General features: G+C 40.9%; 1 protein-coding gene across 1 annotated transcript; it reads right to left on the bottom strand.

The window, feature by feature from the left end:
• Positions 1-2,954: 2,954 nt before the first annotated feature.
• Positions 2,955-24,279, bottom strand: Nup35 (nucleoporin 35). Its single transcript, XM_055600927.1, has 9 exons — positions 24,194-24,279; positions 20,590-20,760; positions 19,265-19,392; positions 17,117-17,171; positions 9,111-9,252; positions 6,597-6,666; positions 5,745-5,873; positions 4,450-4,614; positions 2,955-3,526 (listed from the first exon to the last, which is right to left on the bottom strand). The coding sequence occupies exons 1-9, from the start codon at positions 24,231-24,233 to the stop codon at positions 3,449-3,451; spliced, it is 978 nt and encodes a 325-aa protein (XP_055456902.1). The 5' UTR covers positions 24,234-24,279; the 3' UTR covers positions 2,955-3,448.
• Positions 24,280-24,760: the final 481 nt, after the last annotated feature.

Genomic DNA, 24,760 nt, shown 5'->3' on the forward strand with positions numbered 1-24,760 from the left:
ATCTCATAAACCATCTCTACCTTATTTGTTTTTGCAGCACCAGGTACCAGAGACTTACACATGCGGGATAAGAATTTCTTGACTTACATCGTGATAAATGCCTGTAATCCCAGCACTCAAGGAGGCAGAGACAGTCAGATCTCTGTGAGTTCAAGGCCAGCCTAGTCTACAAAGCGAGTCCAGGACAGCCAAGGTTATACAGAGAAAACTTGTCTTAAAAAACAAAAACAAAGAATTTCTCAGCTCACTCCCAACATATCGCTTCCATTTTTATCTTACATTCCCCTTAGGGAACAGATATGCTTTTGTTCATTCTAGTTTACTTTTCTTGAAAACTTTTTCACCTTTAGTTCCAATACTTTAAAATTTTAAACTTCTGATATTTTTTACTGTTCTATAGTTTATTTTCTAAACATATTAAAATTCAAAATAAGGGGTTATAATTTTATCTACTTCATGGGCATTCTTCCATGTCTACAGAAATATCACTTTGTCTCTCTCCTTTCATGATGTTAGCACTAATATTAATTTTGCCATCCTTGTGTGAATCGGCATTCTGATTAGAAGACTTGGTTCGGATCCTCCTAACTTTACAGAGATAACAACTCCATAGTTTTATTATACAATAAATCAAAAATGCAAAAACCCACTTAAAGATTTATTTGGTTCTTAAATGAAATTATGTAATGGATACAAAATGCTACTAAGGGAAAATCAAGTCCAAATACAACAACAAAAAACATTTCTAGCAAAAAAACAAACTTCACATTTCATAAAGGCCTAGATAAGCATTAAAGGCTCCATCCAATAAGAACAAGGCAGCCCTTTTTGAGTATTCCCATTGCATAGCCAATTCTATTGTGAATAGAGTTCCTTGTATAATGAAACAAAACATAAAAATACTTCAATGCAAAAGTGTTCTAATGAAAACAGATTTTTATCCAAAGCTTCATCCCAGAAAACTGAAATGTTCAGTTGTTGCTTGCAGTGACTTAATAAAGCTTCTCAAAACCTTACAGTGACTGTTTATAAAAATGTGCTAATGCAGACTGAGGACCCAGGGAACAAACGCTGCACTCAGCCTTGACAGAGCAGCTTTTTACAGCCAGCAGCAGTGAAGGCAGAGTGACTGCTGCGCGTGCAGTCTAAAAGGAACTTCTCTGTATCATGCCCTCCACGGCTCAGGGACCACCACAGAGGAAAGACTGTAAGAGCTGGGTCCTGAGGAAGAGCGCTGCGGGACTCATGCTCTCACAGCAGCCAAGGTAGCTCTCCTGGGGTCTGCTCAGAACTGGAGGGCAGTCTTCCAGTGCACTGACTGTTGATGGCCGCTGGAGGGGATGTTCTTGTCTGCAGCCACTGACAACTCCCTTGTTCCAGGAGGTAGCACCACACCCTTGCTCATCCAGGAAGCCCTGGGTAAACTCTGCGGCCATTAGCAAAGACAGGTGGGAAGGAGACATGTAGGGGATGGAAGACAGGGTGAGAGGGGGAAGGACCATAATCAGAATGCATGTGTGTAGCAAATTGTCAAATACTTGCATGAGTGTGGAAGGAAGGAGGGAAGAAGGGAGAGAGGAAGGGAAGAAGGAAGGAACGAATGGAGGAAGGGAGGGAGGAAAAGAGGGAGAAAGGGGGGACGGAGGGAGAAAGAAAGAGAAAAAAAAGAAAGAAAACTTAAAATTGTATTAAAATAAAAAATTAGCTTGGTGCATGCCCTGTATTTTTTAATTAAAAACTTCTCTTTTAAGAGCCCTTTGCTAAGGACCTTACCAAAGTAAATAATTTGAACAAAAAAGAAAAATGGACAGCAATAAAACAGAACTGTTTTTCTCAAAGCTACAAGTATACAGTGATTGTCTATGTGCAAGTGTGTGTATAATGTATGTATAGACACTAAAGTTCGTTAAGACACTACTGATACTGTCAATAGCCTCTGCCAAGGCATGAAAACACTATTCCTTAAGTGTACAGAGAAAGGACTGGCTCTTCTGTGAGTGTATACCACTGTAACAAACCCTAGGAGAGAAAGGCTTCTACATAATCCCAAATGTAAATCCCAAATGTAAAACCAACAGCTGGAAAAAAGACTTCCTGTCTCCAAAACCTGATACAGGTCAGCATCAGCAGTACATGGGTTTTAAAGCAAAGACTTGAGAGAAGGGAACAACAAAGGTGCCAGGCTTGTACCTGCGTCCAGTGATCAAGACGAGCACCTCCACAAGCGTGACACCACGCCTCTTCTCTTTATACAGAGTATACCTAGTACTTAAAAAAAAAAGCAGAATGTGAATCTCTCTAGTCTAGTGGCTAAGATGTGAAAAAACTGAGGTACAAGTTGAACCAAAAAATTAATTTTAAGTGCAGCTGCTTTACCAAGGCCTTGTGTGCTGGATGGTGAGGAGCAGAAAAGGAACTATTTAACTTTACAGCATATAGGACACTACCAATACTGTGGCAACTTCATTAAGATCATGATTTGAATAAAGCCAACAAAAAATAGTTAATTTGGGGAAAATTATAAAATTCTTACATGACCTGCATTAAGCATATTAACTGACTTAACTCTACAGAGATACTTTTTCTGGTGTATCGAAATAAACGGATTAAAAATATCTCAGATCTGAGAAGTGCTTCAAACAAAATAAAATGGGAAGGAAATCAAGTATGACAAAACATAATGGTAATGAAATCTGGGCTCTGGTTTAAGTTAATAAGATGTTTTCTATTATTTCAGTGAACTTTTCTTACAATTTATTTAATTTTATGTACATTAGTGTTAATGTGTCAGATCCCTTGGAAATGGCACTACAGACAGTTGTGAGCTGCCATGTGGGGGCTGGGAATCAAACCTGGGTCCTTTGGAAGAGCTGACAGTGCTCTTAACCACTGAGCATATCCCCATCCCCTTCAGTGAACTTTTTACAACAATAAATCAACCTTCCAGACAAATATTCAACACATAAAAATTGACAAAGTTTATTGAGACACTAGTAGTAGATGGTTTTTAAGAAGAACATAAAAGACAACAATCCACAAGACACATACAAAGATAATCGAGATATTAAATACTACCCAAATTAAAGACCATAATTCAAATTGCTAACTGTAATCAGTGTGTCGTGATGAAGCAGCTGTCACTCTGCATGAATTTCATCCATCCTCTCATGAAAGCTAAGCAGACTGGCCTAAGTGACTGCAGTCAAACGGAGTCCTCGGCCTTGAGCGTGCACTGCGTCACAGCAGGCACACAAGGCCATGTGGGCAACCTTTCTTCAGGTGTTTCTCGGCCGTCCTGTAAAGTGCAGGCTACCAGCGGGCTGTTTCCTTAAACAAAGGGTTGTAAAAGCCGTATCTGAGACAGCTGCCCACACTGCCAGGAATGGTTATACAACTAACCAGGGACCCGGCGGTGCTCCGCTAACGGCTCAGTCCAGCTCTCACGGCGCTACCAGCCGAACATGTACTCCATTGCTCTGGACACAAGACTTTCGTCTTTCTTTGGTGTTTGTCTGTCAGAAATAACCTGTTAACACGCACAGCACAGCAAAGAAAGAAGGCAGAAGCATTCAGTTAGTTTCCATGGTGGCAGTCAATCTACAGTTATGCTTACATTTATAGCACTAACACTAAAACTTGAATTTTTAACATCTAGTTAGAAAACTGAGTAAGTAAAACCAAACCTTACAAGAAAGGAAGAATTTAAAACAGAGACGTAAAACTATCAACAAAGAACCCTGATCCTGTACTGATGTCCAAACTTCAGGAGACTAGGGTGTGTGACGGCACCACCCATCCGACCAGCGTGTACACACTTCAAGTGCCGGAACCACGACCTGTGCCACAATTCAGGACTTTTAGTGACTAGGAGGGGCCAACAAAGGAATCATCCTAACTCCTACACCATTCTTCAGAGAATGGAAGGAATTTATTTTTTTAATGACAACATTTTCATCTCTGATATTAACAGCTGGTCACCTTCCTTTGAAAACTGGCACTACTGTACTGGTTTTATTTGTTTCTGTTTATGAGTTGTATAATCAACTCAGTAAGGTTTAACATTTTCTCGTGCCAGCTATGTATAGTATGGATGTTTAAGTGTGCATACAAATGTAACTGGGGGAAAGAAAACCTCTCAAGATATTTTTTTACAATGTTTTCTTTTGCTTTGCAATACTGGAGGGCACTTCTGCAACTCTGCTGGGTAAGTGCCTACCACTGAGCTATATACCCGGCCCAAACTGAGAACTGCTTCAATATTCAAGCCATCTTTCAAACTGGTGAAGGCTCTGACTTTAAAATGGGAAATTTAGAAGTTTGAAGGTTTCATCAAGGAAACCCACCAGGAGACACTTAATTGTACACACACTGCACTAATCTAATGAAACTAATCCAATGAAACAGTAAACAGTCTACATATGCCTCAGGCTCTACCTATCCTGAGAATACCTGGTAGTCACTAGTGGAGGCCTTGTATGCTGTGGCAAGAGGCCTCATGGTAGAAATCCTAGGAGTGCTTCCGGTCTGCGATGGAGTGCCTAAGGTCTTGATTGGTGTCGTAAAGGCTACAGATGAAGATGACAAGGCTCCTCTGTCACTGTTTTCCATGACACTCTGGAGAAACAAAGAAATACAGGCACACCATCTAATACTGTGAAGTATTTCACATACACAAAAACCCCAAACTTATTAAAGGCTACCAGATTTGGTCATAGAAAGTTTCTGAATAAATTAAGCTTTGAGAATACAGTATGTTTCTTAGCTAGAATTTGAGATCTAATCCTTAGTCACATTAAACAGCCTCAATTTAATTATAAACCATGAGATCAAGAATCTCTAAGCAAAACAGATGTTTTAGGAAGAAACAGGGTTCCAGACAAGGTGAGAGGAATGGGAGTAGGATCAAACACATGATAAACATGTATGAAGCCTGTCTAAAAAGTATCTCAGAGTAGACACTATGATAAGCCAGCAGGAACAAAACAGAAAGAATGCAATCCATGTAAGTGTTCAATCACTGCTGCGCCATCAGACGGCCCTCTGGCCGAGGGCTCTGGGCTCCACGGCCCAAGGCAGTGCAGACTCTGAGTCTCTCTCCCTACTCAGGTCTCCCTTAAGGGAATCCCTTAAGAAGACACAGACGCTGTCTCGCTCGTGGCTCTGCGTGCATGGGTGACAAGCACCGCGCCTGGTATATAGCTTTTGCATATGCTTACCTCAAGTATGCTCAAAATGATTCCTAAAGTCATAAGAACAGTTTAACTTCTATTCACTAAGGTTGAAAAAGTACATGCAAAATAAGCTTTGAAGGCTCTGAAACAGAAGTGAGTTTCAGAAAGCGCTGGCTATTAAGGCTAACCATTAGTTAGCATCTGTGTGAGGTGTCCGTGCTGAAACAGCCCCAGACATTAGGGCTCACCAAAGCTGATGTTGCAGGTTTACAGTCCAGAGACCTAAAATTTGGGCCTCACTTCAGTAATTCTATACAACTTGCTTAGGCTCTCTAGATCTCCCTTTAAAAAAATAAAGGAGGAGGAGGAGGAGAACAAGAAGAGGTGTAGACAAATGATCTAGCATCTTGTGACTACTTCCGGCCGACTGTAACACTCTACCAGTACACACTTCACTTTACAAACTGAGAAAGCAAGTGTAGTGAGGGTAAGGAACAGGCGCTGGTGTCCGTCCTCATCTGTGCTCTTCACACACACTAAGCAAGCTATTTGCCCTCCTTAAATACAACTCACTTTATCTATACATGGTTTGACACCAATCATGATGGATTCTCCAAATATTCTCCCGTCTTTGCTCAAGGCTTTGCGTGCCTGCAGTTTAGATTGGTAACGAATATGCATCCAGTTGCCTGTGTTCGACATCTGCAAAGAACAAAACTGTTTAAGATACAAAACACACACCTAACACACAAATACCAGGAGAAAACCGACTTTCATTTATTTGATACCCTGTAAAAAGCTGCATATTAGAATTCAGAAAGATCCTATTAAACAGGCTCAATAATCCCTATCCATATCTCAACTCTAAAATAAAACGTAGCAAATATTCCCTGAAAGTAAAGTAACTCTCAAAAGAATTATCTCCTACAGAAAATTTATATTAGCAATTATTACGAAATTTCTAAAATGCTCTATTCATGAATATGCCTGTGTAGGAGTGAGAACTGAAATAGTAGAAATGCAATTTAAGCATGAACTGTGAAGAGTACAGGACTCTCTTAAGGCTACTGTCGGATAAGGAGATCTTACTTAAGACTCCAGAAGCTCTGGACCCCCACTTCCTCTGTCCCCAGGAAAGCTTAAGAGAAAAACATTACTGCGATATGAGACATAATCAACTATCCTAGGAGACTGTGAACTCAGGAGGCTCTGAAGCTCTCACTCAACCCTGGACCTATTCCTTCTCAGCAAACACTACACAAGTTTGAGTCTCCTAGATTCCAAAGCACATATTCTTTGAAAATAAAAACTAAATTTAAATTTAGAAAAAAAGACAAAATTCAGAGGTAGTGTTCTTCAATTTATAACTTGTCTTTCTTTAACCAAAATCTTAATTGCAGAAAAAAAAATATTAGTAAGCCTTACCACATGCTTTAAGATATTCCCATACTGTGCAAACTGTAGCAATATATAAGAAGCAGATGCTTGTGGAAACCTAGAGGGAAAATTGCCCAGACAAGATCATCAATTTCCAGTATCAATACAAAAGCAAACTACCATACCATACTTCCCCTATAGAAATTCTATCAGTCACTTCAAGGCCATACCTCAAAATTACTTTTGACTCAACTATTCTCCATTCCCAGAGCCCACCTCTGAAGTTTTTCAAATCCCCACTCCTGTAACTTATTACAACAGCTCTGTAACAGCTAGCCAGACGCTGGTCTGCAGACATGATCGCAGTACTTGGGTGTACTATGACCTGAAGGGTGAACTGTTTAAATTAGTATTCCATTCCACTATGCAATGATCGTCTCACGATTTGTAGAATTTAGTGCTCAAAATTATAACTTGTCATCAATAACAAAGCTACAAAGTCACTTAAAAGGACAATACTCAAAACTAAAATTCAGTATCAGTAACAATGCTACAAAACTACTTGAAGGTGATACTCAAAAAGTTAATAGCCATACCTTTAAAAGAATACTTTATTAAGTCTTACACAGTTTGAATATTTTACAATAAGCTGTGATTACTTATGTAGTCCAAATAAGAAATGATTTCTGAATGAAAACAGTAACAGCTCTTACCAGTCTAGAAAAATATTTATCTTAAATTTTTTAGACCACTAACATAAATTACCCTGAAACTTCAATTACACAGCCCTAAAAATTTTTTAAAAATAAAAAATCTGTCACACACACATGTGAAAATAAACACATAAAATCAAATGGGTAAGCCAAGTCTCATGGCACATGCCTTTAATCCCAGCACTCAGGAGATGGGGGCAGGCAAGGTCTCTGACTTCAAGGCCAGGAAGCTAGACGCAGAGTGAGAGCCTATGTTAACCACCCTCCACCAATGTGAATAAAACACTGCATTCAGAACTGAAACTTCACTTTTTACTTATATATCTCTGGATATGAGATTTTTTTAGTTCCAAAAACAAGCAACAAATAAGAGACAAACATGAAAAGAAAAATAATGGTTGCAAGTTGAGAATAGCATTTTAGAAATAAAACATGGTTTTAAGGCTCTTCAGCGGCCACTTTCAATAAAACCTAATATTCTAGTACTCTTAAAATGATCACCCAAGACAATGGATAATATTTTATCTCTATGACCTCAAGTTGACAAAAAGGTTAAACCAACAGAGGAACATATAATGCATCTTAGAAATACTTCCATTAAATGATCAAAATGAAATGTTTTTTTTTCCTTAAGAGACTGTGTCTCAGTGTATATATAGAATAGCTAAAACATAAAAGTTTTATTAAAAAAGAGCATTGGAAAATCTGAAATATTTTAAGACTTCAAGCAATCCAAGCACTTCTTCTAACTACTTACACACTGCAGAAACACACTATTCTGAACCCAAAACAGTTAGAAACAGACACGTGTTTTCAACGCTGCTCAGATTTCCCGAGAAAACAGAAAATCTTCAACATTGAAAAGGGAAATCAAGTAGCCAGCTCAAATGCCAGAACATGGGGCTTTGCAAGGGTTTCCAAGGAAACAAGGGAATGCCCCTGCCCAGCTTCTCACTGAAGCAGTCAGGAACAGGCGAATCTCTTCAAGGCAGTGGCCATCACGGCCTTAAGGGAAAGGCCAGTGCAGCAAAGCAATATGAAAGACTTTCCTCCAAGCACTCCTACACACCTTTTGAATTTTTAAAATTTAAAATAAATTAAATTAAATGTATAAAATCCAATAGATATTTCTTGCCGTCTATTTACTCTTCCTTCAAGAAGCCCAATGTGTTATCTTTATATATTTTAGTCCCAAAATAGACATAGGGAGGTCCAATGTAAATAAGGCAATCCTACTTTCATAATAACCTGCATGCAATTTAGCAGAAAGACCAAACTGGAACAGACCTCAGTTTCTGCTGAAATTCTTGCTATTTAATGAGCTGTGATCCTCTACTGGGGGAAATTTTTCTTTTCCTGTCTATAGTCTATTTCCTCATCTGTGTAAGTGAAAGATTTCTAAGGATCTTAAATTATTATGGCAATAAAATTATTTTGCTGCATCTTGGAGTCTCATCACATTTCTAATATTAAACTCCAAACAGAGTGTGCCACCACTGTGACACAGACATAAGCATATCTCAGTGCAAGCCTGCTGGGAACACTAACGTGCGGAAGGGACCACAAGAAAGGGTTCCTAAACTGACTGACAGCCTCGCCTTTAACAACTGGTAAATAACTTGGGAAGAGTGCGCACGCACGGTTTTAGTTAATGAGGTCCAGGCTGTGGACAGTACGCAAGGATGGTGCATCAGGACAGAGGAGAGCTGATGAGCAGACGCTGAGGCGAGTGCGGCCAACTGTTCCAGCTGTACGGTCAGGTGGCATGTGGGCTGGCGCTTGCTCTCCAGTCTCTGAAAGCTTCTAAACCGTTTAACAGTTTGATCAATACTGGCTCCAGAGTCCTTACCCAAACACAGTCACCCAGGTGTCATCCAGGTGATCTTCTGAAGTCAGAGAGTCTCCCTGAGTATAAAAAGGGTCCAGTTGAGCAGGAGATAGTGTTGTCTTTCGTGGTTGACCAATATTTGCTGGACTAAACATGCTTTGCCCTGTGTTGGTAAATTTAGGGAGTTAGTTACGATTTAAAACACATGGGCTTATTTTAAAGCAAAGCTCTCAGTCCAAAGGGCAAATTATTTAAAAGTTGACAATTAGATTAAATGATCTGAAACATACAACTGTAGCTAACAGCCATTTCATACTATCATGTAGAGGCACTCATAAATATGTGGGATAATCGATCACTTTATTTTTGAGCTGGGGCTTCACTATATAGCCTAGGCTGGCTTCAAACTTGCAGCCCTCCTGTATCAGCCTTCTGTGTTCAGATTACAGGCACACGCCACCACATACGATTCCACATTTGGTTACTCTGAAATTAAGCCCTAATGTCACATCATAAGCATGCTAAACTTTTGCCAATTTCAACAGAAAAGTTACAAAAGTTCCTTCTCCTCCCTCCAGCCCATCACTGGGGATGAAACCAGGAGTGTCACACCCATGAAGCAGCTGATTCACTGTCCCTGAGCTACATCCCAACCCTTGGTTATGGAAGGACACATGATTCTCCTGCGTCTACTAGGACTGGAGATGTATGCCATGTCTAAGTTTATTTCTTCTCAAAGCGCTAGAACAAAGACAAACAGGCACGGAATGTTAGAAAACAGCAAAGAGGGGCTGTGAACACAGCAAGGCAGCATGAAGGCGATGAAGCACATCAGGTCTCAGGGGTGGTGAATCGGTGAAGACAATGGCCCGTGCCAGGCCCAAGAAGGCTGTGGCTGGCGTCAGATAAAAGCAAGTAGTCCACTACTGCCATACGTGCGAGGAAGACTCAGAACAACCCATGAGGAAGCCCTTATGAAAGCTACCATAAGCTTTTGCTTGGACCTTAGATGAAGCTGACAAACCAGTGGAAAATTGTGGGCAAGAGGGACAGAAAAGGACTATCAATGTGACCTGACAATACAGAACCTGATCCCTCTGAAGGATTGATCAAGTCTTTCCTCACATGTGTGATCTTACTTCCTTACAGTCCTGTAAGATCAAAAACTGGGATGCTCTAGGAATAGGCAGTTAGCAAGAAAGGAAACCATGTAAAAGCAGCTGGAACGCTAACAGGCAGTGAGAAGCATGGCTCCCAGGTCCCAGGAGAAACTTACTCTTAGCATAGTGTCAGTACACAAGTGTGATCCAGAAGCCCCAGGAAGACCCTAGGCCAGGCGAGATAAAATTACCTTTCATGGTAGTACAAAGTTTCATTTGCCTTTTCATTCTTGCCCTGTGAGCACACAGGACTTTTCCAGAGTTTTGCTATGTTTGGTGGAATGAGAAGTAGATTATGAAAATGTAGCTTTATCTTACTAAACCAGACACCAATCACTAGAGACATAAAACTTCACCACTCCTTATCATGAGAATTACATATCTTAGGAAAAAGTATTTTTCACTTCAAAAGTACTGATGGGTTTACTGTTAAGTACACCAAATCCCAAACCCCAAGTTTATTTTTAAATGAACACATATTTAAAATTTTTGCTTTAATTTCCCATTTTTAAATGACACAAGGACTTCTTTAACTAGTAAATAAGTTACAATGAGGCATGCCCTACCCAGCAGTCAGATAAGCTCCAGATGCCCCTCACAGCAGCACCCATTGGCCCACACTGATTACATTCAGTGTGGATCACTTCCTCTTGCAAAATGATGACCAAGTAGCTAACAGCTACAACTTGCAGGAGAAAAGGGGTTTGGGAGTTCAGGGGGATTCAAGGCCAAATAATATTCTACCTCAGCCATCTGAGGTGTCCCTAGCCATCTCATGATATAAAATGCATTTAACCTACCATCAAATATCTCCACAGTTTTAGTAGTACAACATAAGTTCCAGAGTCAAACAACAAAACAACAAAAAAGCAAATTAAAGTTATCAAATAAAAACTATAATGTAAGCCCAACACTTGAGAGGCAGAGGCAGGCAGATCTCTGTGAGTTTGAGACCAGCCTGATCTACAAAGCAAGTCCAGGACAGCCAAGGCTACATAGAGAAACCCTGTCTCAAAAAAGAAAAGAAAAGAAAAGAAAAAAAAAAAAAAAAACAAAAAACCTACAACATATACAACGTAACAATGTATTTCTAACTGAAAACAATACAGTCAAACATGTCTTCTCTTAAGTAGGCTATATAATTTGGGCCTAGAAAGCCACCTAATCTAACCTATTAATGTAGCCTTTACTTCGGGGGGGAGGGGGGGAAGGTTAGTCACAACAGATCTACTAGGCTTCTTTAAATCCCTTCCAAAGGGACAGCTAGATGGCTCTGCAAGACGCAAAGGCCCTTTCCACCAAGACAGATGATAGAGCTCCACCCCTGAGACCCTCAGGGTGGAAGAGTCAACTTGAGCAATTTGCCCTGACCTCAGCATTATGCCATGGCAGGTGTGCATGCACAGGAGGACCAGACTAGATGGGGAAGGACAGAAGACACAGAAACAAGCTAAAAGAGGACTAGCTGCATGCTTCCTCTGGTCCTCAACTCTGATGTCCGTGGACACAATGCAGGATCCCACCACTTCAGTGAGGAGCTGACTACAGCAGCCTGGCGCGCAGACGAGCTCATAGGGATTCTGCTGATTGCACAGCCTAAGTGGGAAGACTTGCCTCCTCGCTGGGATGCAGGATGTACACACAAACACCAGGCTGAGCACAAACATGCATCTGTTAACTTATCAGGTCTTTGTTCTTTAATGTGGATAGACTCTGACCAGCTGCTTCCAGTCCCTGTTGCCTTGGCTTCTCCACAATGATAGGCTGTGGCCTGGAACTGTGAGCCAAATAAACCTTTTCTCCCTTAACTTATCTTTGTCAGGATAGTTTGCATCACAACAGACTGAAAAACTGTAACACACTATAACACCCTGAACAAGTATCCTTCTCCTTGTCATCGCAGACGGATTTAATTGGTAAAATACACTTTAAAATGAGACATTTAACATGGAGCATCCCAGGAACTGAAGAGGTGGCTCAGCATTTAAGAGCACATAATGTTTTTGCCTCTGGAGGACTTTAGTGTAGTCCCACACCTATCAGGCAGCTCACACCTGACTGCAACTCCAACCTTACGGGATCCAATGCCATCTTCAAAACTCTGTGGGCACTATTTAAATGTGCATTCACACTCAGACACACACACAATTAAAAATAAATCTTGCCAGGTACAATGGCACATCTTTAATAACAGCACCTGAGTGGCAAGAGCTAGAGGATCTCTGAGTTCAATGTCACCTAGTCTAAAAAGCAAGTTAATGGGTAGCTAGGGCTACACAATGATATTGTACCTCAAAAGCAAAGAGACAGAATAGATAGATGGATGGACCCTATCAACCATCTCTTTTAAATCTAATTAAGTCTTACTAGAAAGATATGCTTTTAATAAGCCAAAAACAATAAAAGGTACCTACATTAGTAAAAACCTGAAGCCAATTTTTTATGCCCTGTGTTACTATTAAGATACAGTTTACTTATGCTACATCATGTAATAACCTTCAAGCAAAAATTAAAGGCTCAAGTTGAGACAACCATTATGACCTTTAAAAAGGCAAATCAAAATTATCTCAAATGAATATGCAATCTAATTTTTGTCTTGTCAACTAATCTAAAAAATGCAATTACTTACACTAATTGAAAAGTACTTACATTAAGTTTAGTATAATTGCTCCCCTGATTTCACTTCCTTTAAATCAAACTATGCTTTGTAAGATGAAAACCCACGTGTGCCTATGAAACCACATCAAACTGGACTGAAGTTTATCTCCCTTGGCATATCACTATCCAAACAGCCTTCATAAAATCAGATTAAAGAAAAGGCAAAGCCTTTATTACCCTTCAATTAAGGAACAGATCCAATTATTTCAAAATAAATGAAAACAAAAGAAAACTTGCAGGAAACTTCAAAAAGACATGGTAAATGAATGCTGGGAAAGGTGTTCTTGGCCATGACACCTTCTTACCATGAAAACAAGTAGCACAGATGTGTAATAAAGAATTTTGCCTCAGCCAAATCGACAGGAGAGCCACTGTTTGGTTCCTAGGAAGTAGTATACACCCTGGAAACTTCCCCAGTGATACAAGAAGTTTTCTTAATCACGGCAAGCGCCTCAGATTGAACGTGACAGCTTATAGACAGACCACAACAGCACTTGCAATGGTTCCTGAGAGCCTTTCAATTATCAAACAGACTCACTTTAGTAACCCCCAAGTTTACATACAGCCCATGTGATGATACACAGCCCTGACCACCTTCGCACTCACACCCTGCATCTGAAGTAAAGATAAACTGGCAGGTACTTTCACTACAACTTACGAGCCAACACACTCACTGACCCTGGGGTGCTTGGACCCTGCCTATCCTAGCCAGACAGAACTGTCCCTGTCCTAGCAGACCATGGAGGGGTGCTGCTTCCTGGGCTGCTCACCGCGGCTTGCTCAGCCTGCTTCCTAACAGAATGCAGGACTACCTGCTCAGCAATGGCACTGCCCAGTGAGCTGGTCCCTCCCAAATGAATCACTGATCAAGAGCGTGTCCCACACACTCGCCTACAGGCCAATCTGATGGAAGCATTTTCTCAAATAAAGGACCCTCTTCCCAGAAGACCCTGACTCCCAACCCAGTGAAACGAAAGATTTTGTCTCTGAAGGCAAGAAAAAAAAGCTACATATGCTGAAACTAGCTTCCCATTGACCCTTCCCAAAATATTCAGCATATTTTCCCATACCAAAGCACACTGTGAAACTGAGAACACAAACCATGTTAAATTTTTTCAACCATCAGCCAAGAGTTGTCATGGCAAATAAATTCTACAGAACACTAGAATCTGGAAGACAAAGGAACTTTGTCTCTGAAATTCCCATCTCAAGTATGATTAAAAAGAAGCATTTCCACCCTGAGTTTTGTGTTTTTCTTCTTCTGCAAGCTTTATGATTAAACCAAATTAAAATTTTTAAAGAGTAAAGAAAATGGAAAATACACAATTAGAAAAACGAGCTCAACCCAGGAAATGAAGGCAAATCCTAGCATGGCAGTTGTTCACCATTGTGAAAGCGCAAACTGCCAAGAGTGATGTGCTCAGCTCTCAGCAAAACATGCTTGAAGCTGGCCATTTTATAGAAGGATAAACATGTATCATAGCAACAGAAAACTTGCAAATGGCACAGAATAAATTAGACCAACAAGAAGTGGCGCTAGAACACTTTGCAAGGCCCTAGATTCAGTCTCTAGTACTGCCAAAAAATTGTAGGAAGAAAAAGCAAATGGGCTAAAAAAAAAAAAAAAAAAAAAAAAAAGATTTCATGCCCCAATCTAGAGTCAGCTGAGGAGGCAGTTTGGCCTGTGGCCATGCCTGTGGGGACTTCCCTGATTGTTAAATGATGTAGGCGGTTCTAGAGAGTGCAGGTGAACATGGGTCTGCAAGCTGGCAGGCAGCATCCCTCCACTCTTGTGCTTGACTTCCTACCCTAATCTGCAAACTGACATTAACCCATTCAGACAAGTGTGGATGTAAATTACCTCAAGAAAATACAGCAACATTTAAAAACGGAACCTTGAAAATTAGCATTATAAGTGTATGTTGTTAGCTAGGTGATCGTCCTTGAGATAGTTACACCCTAAAACCCGAAACCTGTGGGTGCTGCTCGGCTAAAATAAATAAATAAATAAATTTCCCAAAGAATGAATTTTCAAGATTAAAAAAAAAAAAAAAGACTCTGAAAATGTGATCATGTGATTACGAATCTACACTATCCAAGAAAATCCCAGGAGACCAAACCTTTTTGGCACCCATCCTTGTAAGAAGGAAGCAAGGGAAGATTTTGCTAGAGGTATAGTTGTTACTTCTCTATTAGTATAATATAACGCCAAGTCTAAGGCTACATAGAAGAGAGTCTAACCGGGCTACAGTCCCAGAGGTTAGCTTTCGTGGAAGGATAAAGATGACAGGCAGCAGGAGTGGCAGCTGAGAACTCTCATCTTGATCCACACAAGGCAAAGAACACAGGGGAATGGTAAGAGTCTTTTGAAATCTCATCCACCCCTAATGACAACACGGCCACTCCTCCTAATCCTTCCTATAAAATTCCACCAACTGAGGAGCAAGCATTCAAACATAAGAGTGGTTAAGGGCCATTCTCTCATTCAAATCACAAGAGGTGACGTGATAAGAAACCTAAAGTTTTGAAGTTAAGCAAGAGATGAACATTTATTGACATCAAATACAGGAACCAAGAAAACCGCTCTAAGTAGTCTATGTTTTCTCAATTTTCACATTTATTGACATCAAATACAGGAACCAAGAAAACCGCTCTAAGTAGTCTATGTTTTCTCAATTTTCTCATCAACTCCCTTTTCTCTATTTTGCTTATTGTTAGCAAGTGCATAACTCGGTATATCTGCTAGATCTTTCCAAAAAAATATTCCTTTTTACTTGTGCCTCACTAAGACTTTGTGTAAACAAACACTTTCAACTCAAAATAGAAGCAGCAGGGTACCCTGGCAGTCCACTGATGATAATATACCTATTAACCTAGTCTTGCTTCTTATATTCCAATTTTACTTGTTACCATGGTCTTCCTTTTGCATCTATACCACCCCATTTCTCTCTAGGATTTGGAAATCTAGACATCTCCACACAGCCTCCCTGTTCCCACTCTACTCCAAATCCCTAAACTATTATCATCACAGCAACAGTCTTCTCACTGCTTAAGCAGCTTTCTGAACACAGATTAGATACTATGATGCTCTGCAAAGCGCTACAACAATATTAATACATGGATTATCTTTCAAATCTCAGAGATTTTTAGCCAGTCTCTCCTTCACTGAGTCCACTTCAGTCACACCTTTCTCTTACTCTTAAGACCCAGACACACTTTCCTTGGGGCCTTTGAACTTGCTGTTCCCTTTCCGTCTATCTACAATATTTTTTTTTTATCTCCCTCACTTTCGGGTTTTTAAACAACTTTCCTACCTGTGGGGAGGTAAAATAATGCCCCCAATGATGTTTATAACCTAATCCCCAGAATATGGGGACTATTCTGTAGTATTTGACAAAAAGGAATTATAGTTGCAGGTGGAATTGAGTCTGCTAATCATCTGGCTTTCTAACAGACATTCAGGAAGGTGATGCATTCACAGAGCAAGTAAGTGAGTGAGTGAGTGAATGAATGAACGAATGAATGAAGATATAACTACAAGAATGGCCAATGCGGTAGTGCACTCCTTTAATTCAATCACTTGGGAGGCAACTGTAAATCCCTGTGAATTTGAAGCCAGCCTGATCTACATAGAAAGTTCTATGACAGCCAGGGCTACACAGTGAGAACCTGTCTCAAACAACCACGACACGCTCTACCTTCAGAACGGCAACACATAGCGCAGCTTAAGCCACTACTCAGCTTATGGAAACTAACAAAACAGCAACAGAAAATTAACACACTCCTCCACAAAATTCCCATCCAGATGAGACAGCAGAGCTAACACCCAAGAGGATCCTAACACCCAAGAGGATCGGGTTCTAAGGATGATACTGACAGTGACTGAAATGTTATAAAAGAAAAAAACCAAGGATTTTACTCAGTGGCTGTTAGACTTACAACTCAGTATCACTACCCCTCAGTATTCTCAGTTGCAGCTTTATTTTATACAGTTTTTAATAGCTCTGAAACTACTTCAAAGGTCTACTAAGTTTGCATCCTTAAATTCTTAGTACTGTTGGTAGACTATTCTAACTGTAAAGCAATCTATGCAAAGCACTGCCTTTCTAAAGGAGGCTGCTAATGTTTCAGAAAGTCTCCAGATTTAAAAAAAAAAAAAAAGTGCTGGCCATCATCAGAGCAGAGAACAGTTTGAAGTGGAGGACTCACCAGCCACAGGAGTTGTCACTCCAGCAAGAGGACTCTGCATCGCTGAAATGTTTGCCTACGTGAAAAAGAGTACAGCATTAAAACACTAAGTTCTAACCATGCACACGCACAGCAATTACTAAAATTTCAATAGGTAAGCTTCTTTAACAGAAGAATTGAATTGCTGAAATAGACTAACGTTGTCTCTAGTCAGCTGACACTTCCACAGATGAAGTGTCACTTCTTCTGTCTTCATCAGTATTAACTCAAAATATGGAGATAAATTTCCTTTAGGTCCTTTAATATACATTTTAAATAGTATATTTGTATGTATGTTGAACTCAGCTCAACACCTGAGTTCAATCGCCAGAACCCAGCTGGTGGGAAGACAGGACCTGCTCCTACAGGCTATCTGTGGCCTCAGTGGTGCATCCTGGCACTTCTGAGCCCACACACATACATACACACACAAAATAAAAATGTAACTTAAAAGAAGTTACACTGGATAAAGAAAATCTTCTATACAAATGAACAGTAACATGACAGCTACTCGGTTTTAGTTCCCAGTGTACAATACTCAAACTAATGGACATATGGTGATTTCATCAAATTTACACAGAAAAAGAGAAACGATGCAATTTTAAACAGACATAAACTATAAAACAGAACACATTCAAATGACTACAAAAGACAACTTATGCTAACACTATCAGTAAAATATTAAAAGAGGAAAGAATCATTAAGCTTCCCTAAGTAAATATATTAGAGGAGTTACAAATCCATTAGCAGGGGCTAGAGGGAAGGAAGGCTCAGCAGTTCAAAGCACTTGTTGCTCTTCCAGAAGACCTGAGTTCAGTTCCCAATGCCCACTGTCAGACAGCTTGCAGTGGCTTCTACCACCAGCTCAAGGGGATCCAGGGAGGTTTGGCCTCCCACAGCACGCATAGTGGCATATATCCACAAAGAAATACATACATATTCATAAATAAAAATAAATGTTAAAATTCTCCTATCAACAAAACAAACAAAAAACCCACCCACTATCCAACTATAGGGCACAGCATGGTATCTTGGGGGCGTGGCTAATTTTGGCCCTCATCTATTAATAACGTTCAAACTGACCTCAAAGTCTCTATACACTACTTCTTCAAGTCTTTTAAACACTTCAAATGTAACAAACGCTAGTTCTTTTCATAATGACAATGGTCATGAATCCAGAAGCCAGTGGTTCTCATGCCAGGCTGCACATGGGATCTCACGTAACCTTCAGAATGATCCCTAGTCAGGATGTTCTGTATTTAGTAAACCTGGAAGGGCACTGCCCATTAAGAATGCTGCATATGCCAGGCATGACATCACACACTTGTCATGAGAACTGTCAGAACACTGACAGGAAAAGCATATTACATGATTAGCTCATCAATATGCAGGTGGTAGCCTTTTTTAGTAAAGCGCTGAATCTGTCTCTAAAAGGATACCTGTCATATATAAATAACAAAAAACCATAAAACAATGCTCTCAGGCCAGGCATGGTGGCATAGACCTTTAATCTCATAACTTGGGAGGCAGAAACTGAGATATGTGAAAATCCCAGGCCAGCAAGGACTATACAGTGACAGCCTATCTCAAAACCAATAACAAAGCTCTCATTATTAAACTTTCAACCTCCAAGTGCAACCCTGAATTGTCACTTTAACTTTTTTCCAGAAAATATTGCACAAATCTTAAGCTTTAACATGGAATGACTTAAACCCCTAATTATATTCTCTATTTACAATACTCAGGCTGGGAACATGGACAGGTTAACAAAACATACCTACAAAAACCACAGATGTACGTACATGAGAAAACTATCCAGTCTTCTCTCCTTTTTTTTTGCTAGTACAGGACCTTGCTCTAGAGGACAGGCCAGCTTCTAACTCTCATCTCCTGCCTGCCTCAGCCTCCCAAGTGGTACAGGTGTATGCCACGATGCCCACCCTAGGATTCCACAACATTTTAAGTACCTTTCATGTTACCCTAAGCAGAGCACATATGTACTTAATGCTTACTCAGTGCCCATGGTAACTCCAGAATTAACCTCAGGAGAACTTTCTAATCACTGACCTCACTGTGTAAGCATCCAAACCCCGAAATGACCCCTATGGAGCATGGGAATTGCTGTATCACCTGTCTTCTGGACGTCAAAGGTGTCGATCCGAGTCCTGGGCTGGAAATGTCATCATATATACTTCTAACAGGCGGAGCTCCGCTTTTATCTTTATGAGCAGGTACAACTGGCTGGGGTGGAGAGCCCCCTACAATGTATAAAACCAGTCAGGTGAAAAAGCAGAGTAACCGTTCATCTCCTCAGGTTTGTTTAGTCTGTGCTTTTGAAATAACACACTTGTTTCCTAGAGCTATTCAAACTTGGCTACGTGTAACGGTCACCTGGGGCTCGTTTGACATCAGGCTCCGATTTCAAAGGTGGAACCTGTGACTACACCTGACATGCTCCCAAGCAACGTCACAGTGTTGGTGAACTTCAGACTCCACTCTGAATAAAACGTTTCACAACAAACTACTATTGTAAATTTTAGGTTTTAGAAAATACATGTAACATTGCTTCTTCTACTTAATGCTTAACATTTCAATACCCAATGTGATCAACCCCAGGGCCACACATGGTAATTTAGAGCCTTGGTCCTAACTACCCAGGCCTTCATTTAAACAAATGTGAGAACTTCAACAGTAATCTAGCTACTCAGAGCCCAGGCCAGGGAATGAAACTGGATTTAGCATCATGCTGCCACTAAAGAGTAGGTTTTGTCCAGTTATTATTTGGCTTCAGGTTCCTCTTCTGAAATACTATTTTTTGAAAAATGGAGCTATTACTACTTATCTTTTCAAACTGATTTTTTAAATGGGATAAATATAAAAAGCCTGGCATACTGCCTGGCTTACCACTTAGTCTAGAGCTTGGGGGTTTTCTGGTAGTTGCTTACTGGCTTCTTCTGAGACAGTTTATTATTCTGAGACAGTTTCTTGCGGCTCAAACTGACCTCCAAATCACAGTGTGGGGGTGGGTGTCCCTGAGCTCCTCACCCTCATGCCTGTTTTCTAGGTATTTGATATAGGCTTTCACCACCATGCCTGGCTATGCATATGGCTTTTTAAGACAGCGTCTTTACCCTATAGCTGCAGCTTGCCTGGGATACGATGTGGCCCAGACTGGCCTTGAACTCATCATAACCCTCCTGTAGCAGTGTCCTAAGTTCTGGGATTACAGGGACTCACCACCAGACTGGCCTTGAACTCATCATAATCCTCCTGTAGCAGTCTCCTAAATTCTGGGATTACAGGGACTCACCACCAGACTGGGCTAAGGCATAACTTTACAATAAAAATGTGTAAGAAAGAATCATAAAGTGCTGTTGAGTGTTGTACCATCACTTCCCTGAAACTCTACCATGCACACTGATAGACCATAATACTACTATAAGCAATTAACCCACCTGCAAGTAAGGGTGATCTCATTTCCATTACTCCTACTGAAGGGCCACTAACTGATCGAGGTTGCGGAGTCACTGGCGCTGGTAAATCCCCCATTAAAAATCCAGGTAAGAACTGGGCATTAACGCCTGGCTTTGGAGAGGTTGGTGAACCCAGCATCATTGGTTCAGATCCTAAATTAATAAAAAAATGAAATAGAATAATACCATTTCCATTATAGTACCTCACAAACAGATACAGTAAGTAATTCATGATAAAAGTTGGATAATTTAGCCAAAAAACCTTAAGTATTATGCACTATAGTTGAATTTATTTGAAAAGCAGAAACAGTTCTTTCAAAAATGTGAAACTCTCTTGTATTCCCAATATTAATCTTTCCCTCATTTTCAGGATGCCAGGGAGCCAGCCCTGCTACACAAGCTCCCCACACTACGCTACACCCATAGTGTCAATCACTGGCAGTTCCTGTTGTATTATTTCACTGAGTTAAAAGCATCATTTGAAAACCTTATGTTATTATTTTTAAAAAATCTCTAATACAAGCAGAATAATTTATTTTTACTTCTGTGTTTCAACTGTGCACCTCAAAACAAGAATACACCAATTTTTATACAAATCTTGACAAACTGGAAACAACTGGCTTAGCCTCTTCTCTATACATAAAACAGTTAATTACTTCAGCAATAAAAATGTAATCATGTACACATTAGAACACTAATGAAGTTATAACTTGCCTTCTAACTAAGAAAATAGTTATAAAACTTATTTCCAGATCATGTATCTTAACTTCATTAAAACATCATTTGGAAAATGGAAATCAACATAGTTTCTCTAACATAAAACCAATATAAAGAGGTAACTAGTATTTCATAATCATCCATTCAAAATTAATCTTCTAGGGTTTTGAGATGCCTCCCTCAGTAAAATCACTGTTGGCCAGGTGGCAGTGGTGGTGCACACCTTTAATTCCAGCTTTCGAGAGGCAGGTGAATCCCTGTGAGTTTGAGGCCAGGATGTTCTACAAAGTTCCAGGACAGCCAAGGCTACACAGAGAAACCCTGTCTCAAAAAACAAAAATAAAATGTCATTGGCTGCTGTTCCAGAGGACCCAGGCTTGATTCCCAGTGCCCACGTTCCATGAGATTTGCTGCTTTGTTTTGGCTTCCTCAGACACCAGGCACACATGTGATACATAGACATCAATCAACCTAGGCAAAACACCCAAACACACAAAATAAACCCAAACATATTTAAAAATATTCCCATTGTGAAGATAAGAAACCTGTGAGTGAATTTCAGAGTAAAACTGATTTAAAAAGCACAGGCTACACAGGGATGTGGGTTCAGGTTCTCTAAAACGAGCTCAGGGTAGAATCCACTCCCCACTTTTGTTGGGGCAGAACAAGTACAGCACCTGATCTGAGAGCTAATACTCAGAAGCACTTAATCCTAATCGTCTAGCAACAGTTTCAAACACAAAGCCTTAGTAAATCGGTAACGTACGTACAATGTGCATTTCTGCTGATGAATACTGGATTTTCCGAGTTAGGCAATAAGCCTTTGTATGACTGTTGTATATGAAGAAGTCTGATGTTTGGCCTGATAGTTATGTGGTTTTTATGACCACTTCTAAATAGCCTAAATACTTGTTTTCTGATATTCAAAAGCTTTCGATAACTTCCTCTTCCTTCTATGGCTCAGATCTAGGTATTAACAGTATAAGTTTAAAAAGAGGAAAAAAACCAAAGTAATTCAGAAAGATAAAAAAGGTATCAAAAAAGGTGTAAGGCTGGGTGGTAACAGCACACACCTTTAATCCCAACACTTGGGAGGTAGGGTCAGATCTCTATGAGTTTGAGGCTAGCCTGGTCTACAGAGTTCCAGGCCAGCCAGAACAACCCGGGCTTAAACTACCATCCCCCAATCAAACTAAGGTGTAAAGAAATACTGTAATTCTTTTGTAATGTACTAATTATGTTATGTAGTGCTATTACATATCTCAAAAGAAAATTAAACTCAAACCAGAAGTCTCAACAAAGCATACTCCTCAACAGGTATTTAGGAAACTACAGTAGCAAAGTACAAGGTGTTTAGTACCCCACAAACTGCCTTCCCTCCACCACCCACAAGAGGAAGGAATATCATGACAAGTGCACGAATTAGGTCAAGGGCTGGCAAGGTGGCTCAGCAGGTAAAAGCCCTTGCCAGTAGGCCTAAATTCAGTCCCCAGGGCACACATATAACTTTCACATTATATAAGTAACACACAGGGAGCCAGACTGTTTCTAACCATCCCTTCATGACTAAACATCAAGGCTTAATGACTGCATCCTGCATGTCCCAAATTTCACTTCTCAAGCTCTGTCCCTAACTAGTAAGTGTTGCACTGTCTTACTCAGCGAGCAAGAGCAATGCGTGGCATTAAAGGTGCTGGAAGAATGTCATACCAGCAGCACCTGAAAAAAAAAAATGTGCAACATGTAACTATGGCCCATTAGTATCAGGAATGCAGATTCTTGGCTAAGCAACATGCAAGGACGTATTAGTTCACATCTATTACACCAACACACATCCTGCAAAATGTCATCACTGACCAGGAAACCCTGGAGCTGTTAATTGAAGTGTCCTGCTCTCTAACTATGAAGAACACCTGGATAAACATCTGTGCACAAGTTTTAATGCAACAGTGTATCTACATTATTAACATTATAGGTTCACTTTTTAATTTTTTTACATTTATTTTTATTAATTACAGTTTATTCACTTTGTATCCCAGCTGTAGCCCCATCCCCCATCCCGTCCCAATCCCATCCTCCCTCCCTCTTCTCCTATGCTCCTCTACGTTCAGTTTTTATGACGCGCTAAAAAAGAAATCCAATTCAAGTTATGCTAGTCTTTTGTTTGTTTTTTGTGTTTTTGTTTTTCGAGACAGGGTTTCTCTGTGCAGGCCTCGCTGTCCTGGAACGCATATTTGTAAATCAGGCTGGCCTCGAACTCACAGACCTCCACCTCCCTCCGCTTCCAAGCGCTCAATTAAAGGCGTGCAGCACCACCGCCCGGCTAAGTTACGCTATTCTTAAAAGAACTTTATGCCCCAAACGTGGCAAGCATTACATGCCATTTGAATCTACGAAGTTAATTGTGCACAATATAGAACATGCTGGCTCTCTTTCAGAAGCTCAGAAAGTCACAAACTAATACTATGCTAAGTCCATGCAACTGGAGACAGGTTGTTTTTGTTTTCTGTCACAAAATACGGCCGTTGTCATTACTCGCCAACCTGTTCATCTGTTAGATTGTTTTTAAAACGGTACAAGCATCGAGGTTGAATCGTTACAATCCACAGTCCTCCAGCAGAGCCCTGCTCCCCAGCAAAGGGCGGGGGAGGAGAGGGCCGGGTCGGGTCGGTTCCAGAAACCGAGCTGGCCCGGGGCCTGCGCCCACCCGCGTGCACGCTTTCGGGGTGCGGGCCGGTGACCACGGCGGGGCAGGGCGCGGGGCCGGGCTGTCACCGACCGCGGCGCTCCCGCTCCCTCCGTGGCGGCGCCGGCCGCCCACGGCCCACGGCGCCCCGCCTGCGCCGCCGGGAGGCTGCGGTTCACTCACCCAGCGTGGGCGCCTGGGGATCCACGGCAAACGCTGCCATCGCCGCGGCCGCCACAACTCCGCCAAGGACCTCCGCCGTTTTCAAAAATGGCGGAAACGCTCCATGAGGCCCCGCGGCCTTATGGGTTGCGCAACTTCCGGCCATGCGCTCTGCGAGGGCTGAGGGTGCTTCGGCCATTTTCGAAGAGGGCAGGCTTCTTTGCGGGTCTGGGGCGCTAAGAAAGGTTTTATGGGGACGCAGAGATGCGTATGGGGCCTCTGGTTCCGAGAATGGCTCTGGTGATGCCGCAAGCCTCCCCATATGTTGGTGTTTGTGCTTCATACAAACAGATCCCTTTGCTGTCTTCATAATTAGCGAGTTTCCCCAGTGTTCTGTCATCCATCGACTTCCCTAACCCCTGTAAGAAGCTTAAGGAAACTGTCCATTCCTTTTTCTCAACTTTATTTCTGCACTGGAAACATTTGTTTCTCAAAGTATGTTTTCCACCACACTCTGTATGTCATTTCTCTTAAATGTTGTGTTAAGAAGGCATAATTTTACTTTAAAGCATAATCATAGTTTATTGC

This window comes from Psammomys obesus, unplaced genomic scaffold (assembly GCF_907164565.1).
Source record: "Psammomys obesus unplaced genomic scaffold, mPsaObe1.curated_primary_1811, whole genome shotgun sequence".
NCBI lineage: Eukaryota > Metazoa > Chordata > Mammalia > Rodentia > Muridae > Psammomys > Psammomys obesus.

Coding starts and splice junctions, on each gene's coding strand:
- Nup35 (XM_055600927.1), bottom strand. CDS start 24,233: ATGGCAGCGTTTGCCGTGGATCCCCAGGCGCCCACGCTGG. Junction 6,667..9,110: donor ACCTGGGTGACTGTGTTTGG/GTAAGGACTCTG, acceptor TTTTCCCTCTAG/GTTTCCACAAGCATCTGCTT. Junction 5,874..6,596: donor GGAATATCTTAAAGCATGTG/GTAAGGCTTACT, acceptor TGTTCTTTGCAG/ATGTCGAACACAGGCAACTG.